This window comes from Dreissena polymorpha, chromosome 5 (genome assembly GCF_020536995.1).
Source record: "Dreissena polymorpha isolate Duluth1 chromosome 5, UMN_Dpol_1.0, whole genome shotgun sequence".
Lineage (NCBI taxonomy): Eukaryota > Metazoa > Mollusca > Bivalvia > Myida > Dreissenidae > Dreissena > Dreissena polymorpha.
Window position 1 is genome coordinate 120,149,194 of NC_068359.1, and position 10,101 is coordinate 120,159,294.

The following is a 10,101-nucleotide window of genomic DNA, read 5'->3' on the forward strand; positions in this document are numbered from 1 at the left end:
GATACTCTAATTTCCAGAGGTGATGTTGGCGCCACTCAAACACAGAAAGAGAGGGATAGCCGCGAGGTAAGTAAGCAGTGTACATGTACTTTTTTAAAAATAATAATCCCATAGTACTGTTGTTGGTTACACGATATATTGCTTGTTTACAACTTAATATTGTGTTTTGCTAGCCTGGAAAACCGAGAGCATACGACATTGGCTTTGATACAATCACAATATCATGGACAAAACCGGACGCTGTCCAAGAAGATGGATTATTTCAAATACACTACAAACATAACAAAAGTCCTCAATGGCGAGTTTACAATGGTGACTTTAAAATTACCACTGTAGAACTGACTAATTTGGATCCCGACAGTGAATACTATTTCCGCGTTTGTTTCGTAAATAAAGATGGAGAGAGCATTAACAGTATCGACAGCGATGTTGTTAAGACATTACCATCGCCAGCAAACGGATTGTTGCAATATTCTGTACAGCAGGGAAATTCCGACGTTTCACCAAAGAAGTTCGCATTACCAACCACGGAAATGGAAAATGCTAGAAATGAAAAAGCAAAGACAAGAAGATTTGACGTTGGTAAATTTATATTGCATACTTATTACAAATCCAGTAACTTTTATCACTAGCGTACTGGGCTTCATGAATATACCTCCTCTCAACAGCCATTATACATTATACAAAATAGTTATAATCGATTTGAAAATTGATACAAACTGAACATATTGTACACACAAGTCAATAGACCGGCATATAAGGAATTCATAAACATACATAGTATATTGCGGTTTGTATTTTCCTTAATCGGGCTGGGTTTAATGGCGACTCTTTGTCGGTCGCGTGCGCCCTTATTATTGCGTCAGCTTGACTTGTTTTATCTAAGTTTATAATTACCCCGCATCATAACAAACCAGATGTAATACGATTTTTTATTACGGCGCATGTGGCGTCATGATTGACGGATACTTTTTATAAACTTGTTATCTTCGTCTTTGTTAACCCCTTAATATATGGACGTAACGTACACGTATTTGATTTGAAGTGCAGTTAGTAAACACGCCTGTCGTACACTCCAGGTTTGACGTTTTAATAACCGTGGCTAAGAAATTGAAAGTGTGACATCACTTTGTGAAACAAATATCTTTAGCAGTAGTGGGTATTCAAAATAAGTTGTTGTAGTTAACGAAGCGATTAAAACTAAATAAGGACGATAAGAAAAATCTACGCATTTAAAATTACATTTTTTTCAAACTGTGGAACAACTATTCCGGCCTCCTCTAAAACACGTATTTGTGTATATATCAAATCCTAGAATTTATGCAAAAATTATGTATGAAATGAATAAAGGTAATCTTTGTACATAAAATCTATTTCGTGTATGTTATCAACTTAGATCATTTTATTAGTCACGACATTTCCGATTTTTAAACGCTAGATTGTTTTCGACATGAATCAGTTGGCTTCTTGTGTTTGAATCATTGTTGTAATATTTGTTAATTTATATATTTGAGTGCCCCTCAACAATAAATAATGACAACGTTTTTCATTTTCTATTTAAAAGCTTCAAAACAAATTATCGGCGCGTGTAACTAATGCATTTTCCGAACTTCGATTTGGGTTGGGTATATAAATGATATTCAAACGTCAACGATTAGTTTTCCGTTGTGTGGATAGCAGTGTGAAAATTACAGAAATTATATTGTTTGTACTTACATGCCTTTGAATAATACTGTGATTTTATCATAGTATAAACGGGTCATACACCGTTGAAAAGTAAATCAACGTTATCTTATTGTTAAATAAAAATTTCATTCATAGGAACGGGTATGACGGATGTTGCAGAAAAAACGATAATGATGATAGGAGAAACAGGTACTGGAAAAAGTACGCTCGTCGATGGAATGGTAAATTACATCTTAGGCGTCAGATGGAGCGATCCATTTAGGTTTACCATGGTTAACCTGGAAGAAGAAGAAAAAAACAGAAGCAGTAACCAGGTATGCAATGAAACTGATATTAAGTATATAGTTATTTATATGTCATTTACTTATTTATTTTGACGTGTGTTTTTTTTTATATTTATATAATGGTTGTCACAATAATGTTCTTAATTCCATCATTTTATTTTTAGGCCCAATCGCAGACAGAATGGATAACGTGTTACACCGTTCATTTCAGAGAAGGGAACAGAATACAATACAAAATAAATATAATCGACACACCGGGTTTTGGCGATACACGTGGACTTGACAGAGACCAAGCAATCGTCAAACAAATTCATGAACTCTTTATCCAAAAACCTCCTAAAGGAATACTGACAATCGACGCTGTATGTTTTCTTATCAAAGCACCAGATGCACGACTAACGGCGATGCAAAACTACATTTTTCAGTCCATCATGTCATTATTTGGAAAAGATATAGAGAAAAACATATGCTCGTTGATAACGTTCGCGGATGGAATTGATCCTCCTGTTTTTGCAGCTTTAGATGAATCGAAACTTCCATTTGGGGAACGGTTTACATTTAACAATTCAGGACTTTATGCTAAAAATACTGACATTGACCAGTTTAGCCTTTCTCCAATGTTTTTTGATATGGGCATTGCAAGCTTTAAAAACTTTTTTAAACATTTAAACACTCTGCAACGCAGATCTCTACAGCTTACAAGTGACGTTCTGAATGAACGTAGTATTCTTGAAGCAACAATCAGTAATCTTCAGCCAAAACTAGATGCAGGATTAATACAGGTCAATAGACTAAAAAGCGAAATACAGATGTTTCAAGACAACAAAAACACTATAGAAAACAATAAAAAATTCACATACACAGTGACAAGCACAAAACAAGTAAAACTAGATTTACCTAAAGGTATACACGTGACAAACTGCCTACATTGCAACTTCACGTGTCACGAAAAATGCGTTTTCGCTAATGATGATGAAAAGAAAAACTGTTCAGCAATGGACACCAATGGAAACTGTAAGATTTGTCCAGACAAATGCTTTTGGGAAAAGCACGCAAATACGCGATATATATTTAAGTATGATGTTATTGAAGAAACAAAGACGTTTGAAGAGATGAAAGCGAAATATGAAAAAGCGACCGGGCACATAATGACACAAGAACAAGTGCTAGACACTATGCGAAAAGAGCTTGAAGCTCTAGTAGAAACTGTTGAAGAAATGATGGAAGTCATAATGCACTGTAATAAACGTCTTTCAGAAATAGCGCTTCGCCCGAATCCGCTAACAATGACCGATCATATTGATGTAATGATAGAAAACGAGAAATATCGTAAGGCCAATGGATGGTTGGCTCGAATCGAATCACTAAATAAATTGAAAGAACGTGCAAAAGTATTGGAAGTCGCTCAGCAATTTTCTTCGGAAGCAAAAACAGTAGTGGGGAAGAGGAAAAAAAGCAATAACTTCTTAAAAGATTTGATAGACCGACTAAGTAACTTGTTCTAGACATCAATGGAACGAAATTGTTGAAATTTATTGCAATAAAAAAAAGACAAACACAAATGATTTTAAGTTTATAGTTTGTCATGTTTAAAATGTAGTACATACAAATAACTTGAAAACAAGGTGAATACAAATATATGTATTCGGTATTAGTTAGAGCAAGGTTCATTTTGATTTCATAATTTTATGGAGTTGTACACAGCAAGTATGATTGTTGTAACATCTATGTTATAATGTTTAAGCAACAACAGGCAAATTAAATTTGTTAATGTTTAATATGACATATGTTCTAACACATTTATCAAACATGTTCCTGTAGATTATGTATAGCATAAGTCTTACCGTAGTTGATTAAGTTAGCGCGCCATGTACGGTTTTATGTTCACATTGTATTTTTTTTAAAAGAAAGTATGAGCGTATGAACCTACTTTAGTATGCAATGGTGTTTTAGCGTCATTGCGTTCTAATTCTATTCATATTGTTCTCATCGATTTCAAGTTTTTTTTCTATACACTTCAACTGCCTTTGATATTCCTATATCATTTGTAAGGAAGTGCACTTTAGTAAAGTAATACATGTTTTTTTTTTTAAATATTTGAAAACATGGCTGCCTTCATACGTATGGCGTTTTTATGCCCCCGGATTGAATGATCGGGTGTATATTGGTTTTGGCCAGTCTGTCTGTTATTCTGTCTGTCATTCTGTCTGTCATTCTGTCTGCTGTCATTCTGTCTCAAAACTTAAACCTCGGTCATAACTTTTGCAATATTGAGGATAGCAACTTCATATTTGGCATGCAGTAGGGGGCATTGTGTTTCACAAACACATCTCTTGTTTTAATATGAAAGCAGATGCTGGTTTCATTCATTTTTATAGTTATCTTTAAATGTGGTGCGTTTTCGCTAATGCTGACTATTGATAATTCAATATCTGAAATACTTTTGAGAGGTAAAATGATATAACAACTAGAAATTTGCAATTTATATTCGCATACATGAATATACATGATAAATAGTGTTATAGTGCTTTCAATTGTAAAAATCATGTATGCTGTTGAATACAACGCGTTAAGTAATTTAATGCATGAGATATAAACTCTAAACTTTGACATAAAGGATGTTTTTGTATTTTAAAATCAAATTCTAGTTTCTTTCATTCTGGTGTTTTCTTTACATACATGTGGTGGGATTCAACTTGAGTATTGATAATGCAATGCTATAAATAGTTGACGTAAATGAACATGACAACCGGCAATCTGTTTGTTATGCTCGTATACAGAAACATGCATGTTAAATATTGCAATCTGAATAGATTAATAACTTTTTGTTACAAATAATATATTCGTTTAATAAGGATGTACAGGCAAAGTAGTAATTGTAAACAAATGTGTAGTTTATAAATGTTGTTGTTAATTTTTGGATTATGTTTGCTTTTGGCGATAAATACTTTTAACAAAAAACTATTTTAATATGCTAAATAATTTTTGCTTGACTAACGTGAATTGATTACTGATTGTGTAGTTTAGATTATCTGAGCACGACCTGCTTAATGTGACACTTTGTAATCAGTCTATGGCCGGTATCCGGTCGTTGTGCATGCGGTGTACGCCGTAATTTGTAAGCTCATTATCATTCTGGAAGCCGCATGCTGGGTAGCACTTGGTAATTTTTTTTATATTTAACAATATTTACCCAAGATAAAATTTGGAACAAGTGGAATATAAACATGGCAGCACTTTTTATAAAAATAAAACAAACGATATAGAGACCTCAAATATGACTCAATCTTTGCCAGAATATTTATTTTACGATAACTACGTCAAGTTCAATTATGGGTTAAGTGCTGTCAAAGACTTAGTAACTAACTAAAGTCTAAAAAAAAGCAACCTACACATTTTTTAACGCGTAATGTAGCACATCTTACTTTTTGTCTGGATATATTATATATTTAATATTATATTTTTATTATTATTTGTATTTTGCTTTGAAAACCACCTCACATGTAAGTATTAATAAACGCAATAATTCTTTTGAAATTAATTGTGTTGATATATGAGTAAAATAATGCTGTTTGACTGTCAAACACTTGATGTGGACTTACACGACTGCCTTGTGCTGTATGAGGGGGTTGGTCAGTGAATCGTTGCGGTATATATATGAAGGCAACTACACAAAACATAAAAAACCTGATAAAAAATCATTCGTAAATGTGTTTTCATAAAGGCTTATCAAGTAAAGTTTAACAAAATTGACAAAATTGACCTATTTCTCATGCAATTGTATGTTTGTTTTTTTAATAAGACTTTTAAATGAGATAAATTTTGCGTGAACATATAAAAAATAAAAATATATAATTACTAAACATATACGATAAATATTTCTTAGCAACTTGTTAATGTTATAAAATTGTTTATGTCTTTGTTATTAATGTGTATGCAGTTGGCTTATTTGCATAGTTGTACGATTAATTATTTTATTTATTATGTTATTGTAATGGCTAAACAGCTATTAAACTGTTAAATAGGTAAACATGTATCTTAGAAACCTATACGCTCAGAGAGGTTAACACAAAACTATTGGCTGGATATTTAACTTTAACTTCGCCAACTCATTTAGATTGCAATGTAATGTATATATATACTCAATTGGTGTCAGATATATAACATACATGTTGTTGGTTATAATTATTGTAAATTATTAAAACTGACTTATTTCATGTTTCATTTCTTTTATTCACATGTGTTGTAGACGCTTATTTAACGTTCTTAACTCGTTAATGAAGATACGAAATTAAATATAGTTTATGTCAACCAAAATTTACAAGTCTTGGTAATTTACTTATCTGGTTTTAACTTTTGATCGCTCAAATTAAAATAAAGGAATTCGGATCATGCATGCCGGTACCAGTAGAAAATTATATATTTTTTAGTCCCTAATGAATAATGCTTGTGGTATGCTGTTTGTGTCACCTATATAATTGTAATCTATTTTGGCATCCATGCACGTTATTTAAAAAGTGTGCGTAGCAGATTAAAGAGTTCTTAATTTCCACAAAACCGTTAAACTCTAGTTTGAATCTGACCTAACTTTTTTTTTCATTTTTTTAATGCTTAGCTTTATATAATATTACCAAATGTAGCTACCTTAAATCATACATGCTAAATTTAATTTAACATGTGAATACATGTATTGTAAAGAGTTTTTAATCTTGGAAAAGTATCACCAATGTTGGGAAATAACTTATTCGTCATTAAAAATTGTATCGATCTACCCACTCGGTTTTAGATATGTACGAATACTCACTATTTGATTGGCCTTATCGCTAAAGCAACTGGCTACCTAAACGGAACGGATTATTCGTCAGTTCAAAGGCACTAACTTCGACATAAACATTGCATGTTGGTTATATTATCCAAGCAAATTAATTAGAAAAAAACGTATTGGATATTTTAAATATTACAATTATAAAAAAAGATTATCTAGCGTGACCTATAGCCAAGAAGTATTTATGGTGTTTGATTTTATTCATTTTACGTATAAAGTATATAAATCATGTATTATTGTAATAGTATGTATAATCATAAAACATGTACTTTATGTGTGCTTTGTTAACGCCCTCTCTGTACAAAATTGTTTGTTGGTCATTTTGCATAGTTTAAAATATTCATTTTCCGTTAAATTTTCCGTTAATTCCGTTAAAGACCGTAAAATATACAAGTACATGTTCCAAGAGCGAGAAACATGTTTAAAATATATATTATGACTCGGTTACACGGTTAAAAATAGTATTTCAGCTATGTTTACATGAAAAAATGAATCATGTTTAAAAAGCGATTTGGTTTATGCATTGAAATATTTAAATTACTTAATAAATAGTGTCGGCCATTACGTTATGAATACTTTCATTATGATGATTTTTTACCTAGTCATATACTGTTTAGTCACACAAAGTCTTTCGAATAAAAAATGAATTTTCAAGGCACCAAATGAAAGGTGCATTTGAATATAAAATACAGGTCGTTTTAGTCTATGGCACGTTGACATGTTAAGGCAATACTTAAGAGTTAAAGGCAAAAGTATATTGGAGGCTAAATAGTATTTTCCCGACGAGCATTCGTGGCGCATTATAGCATGTGTATATTTTATACTAAATTCTATTATTCAACATGCGTTTGTTGGTGGTTATATTATATGCCTAGTAAATGTCGCTGTTAATAATCATGCATTCTCTTTTTTTCCAAGCAAACACTAGATAAGATTTGTTATTTATGAGTTCGCAAATCATTATAGACGCCGCCTTGTATTTATCAGACAAAGTTATTTAACGTGCATTCGTTTTGCGTTTGAAACTTTACCTTGTAAATACAAGACATATTGCAACCATTTATTTGTCGCGAAATCAATCAATATAATGTTGTCAATCATGCATTTAAACTCATTTTTATAATTATGTTTTGGCTTAGAAAAAGTTGTTTTTATTGAACACGGCTTGAACGCTTCATATATTTCAATTACTATCGTATAACATGACACTTGTATTAACGCAAGATTGGGATTGTAATTCTGTTTTCAATTGTTTGTTTTCATAACAAAGTTTAAGACTCAGACTTTAAATGACTCAGATTTCTAATATGTATTTTATATAAATGTGTCATTTATATCATATATAATGTATATTTTATTCGAAATGCATATTCTGTTTTTTTAATGGTTAAAAAGAAAAAAACACATGCAAAAATGGATAAATACTGGGTAATAATACATTGTTCAATAGGTAAAGTTTGGTCTATTTTGTAACAGTACAGGCAATGTTGAAGTTTAAGTCGTGTAGTAAAGTGTTTAGATCACAAACTTTGGTGTATATTAAAAATGGAATTACTTTTGTTATACAAACAACGCTGTTAAGTTTTGGATTAATCTAAAACTTTTATATAGAAAGAGAAAATTTTTGCCTCAACTTGGAATTAAATCCTTGACAACAAAATCTTCTTATCGATGAAAAATGTAAATTTATTTATGGACAATATTCCGTCAAGAAAGCATTTGTTCAACACTTTCCTTTATTGTGGGTATTAATAAGTTTATTGTATTATAATTTTTATGTAATAATTTAGCATATAAGACATTTGCTTGTAAAAAAACTCGTCGATTTAGATAAAGTAATTTTACTAATCAATGCTTACAATACAATACACGATACAATTGTCTATAAGTTTATAAGTTTTATTGTTTTTATCATCGAGCGTGTTATCATTACGTTCGTGCTTTTCGTGTGTTTTCCATTTTTTATATAATTATATAATTGGAAACTCGAATTTAAATATGTTTGAATGTTTATCAATTTAATCTTCAATTAAAAGGCTATGTTCCTTGATAAACACATTCTGCTGATAATATAGCATAAGGTACTAGCGTAAACTTGTTAATATTAGTGATTTAAGACGATCCAAAACTAAAATGTCGATAACGCCTTTATACCAATTGTTTTAATATATCCTGCAAGAACTTTCAACAAAATATGATTGTTTTTTTATCGTCGTTGATTCTTCGTTGCTGCCGATGAAGATTTTTCCTAATTGTCATTATTTTTTGTACATTTTGTTGAGCTTTTTCACACAGCCTAGTGCTTGAATTAAATTGTTTAGTAGTTACACATATTGTTATACAATTTTAATAAACACTTTTCCAATATTTTAATATGAAGTTTACAATCATTTAAAATAAAATTGACAAAATAAAAGCAAAAAAAACAACAACAACAGAAATTACAAAATAATAAGTTGTTTTTAAGATGTCTTCCTAACTGCTTTTTGTGTAATGAAATGTATTGCTTAGCTCTATACGCACATACTGCTTTTTGTGTAATGAAATGTATTGTATAGTTCTATACGCACATCTGGTGATTGGGATCTTATTATGCGCATAATAAAACTAAAAAAGTATGTTTGTGTTCATCTGTGACCACGATGATTCTGCTGATAATACACTCACGCGACATGTTTGTTCATATACATTATACACATAGCCGTTCAATTAAAAACACACGTGACGTTAAGTTAAGTTATATAATTTAGCCGTTCTATTAAAATTCTGCCTAAGTCAAAAAGGTTATTTGATTTATTGATTCGGTTCAACTATATATATATATATATATATATATATATATATATATATATATATATATATATATATATATATATATATTTATAAAATAAGAAATGCTAAACATTCTCAAAACATGTAACGTAACGTACATATACTCTTATAAAGGTCCGTGTATATACCTTATTTTCCTTTTTCGATTTGAATTCGACACAATGAAACATGAAAACTAACGCCTATTAATTTATTCCGATTTTCAAATAACCGCAACAAAAACAAAGTACGAAAAAAATATTAACTTCTCTTTATATCGTTTTTCTTTGTACTAATTATACAACAAAACAGGGAAAACACGACCTGTTTTCCCTGTACCCATTTCGTTTTAATCTTCATATAACGAAAATCAAGAATGAAAACTTGAAACGGATTGTTTGGTCCCGTTTTTGGTTTGAGATTAGGGTAAACAAAACACGAAATAAAGTGGCGCTTTTCAAATATCTATAAATAATCTTTGCTCAATGCTGCTGT

General features: G+C 30.8%; 1 protein-coding gene across 1 annotated transcript in view; it reads left to right on the forward strand.

The window, feature by feature from the left end:
* Positions 1–9,413, forward strand: part of LOC127832235 (uncharacterized) — an 11,997-nt gene extending 2,584 nt beyond the window's left edge. Inside the window, exons 2-5 of the mRNA XM_052357542.1 lie at positions 18–66; positions 174–582; positions 1,822–2,000; positions 2,135–9,413. Of these exons, the coding sequence (XP_052213502.1) occupies positions 18–66; positions 174–582; positions 1,822–2,000; positions 2,135–3,475 (1,978 nt within the window). The 3' untranslated portion in view covers positions 3,476–9,413. The remainder of the gene's footprint in view (positions 1–17; positions 67–173; positions 583–1,821; positions 2,001–2,134) is intronic.
* The last annotated feature ends 688 nt before the right edge of the window (positions 9,414–10,101 follow it).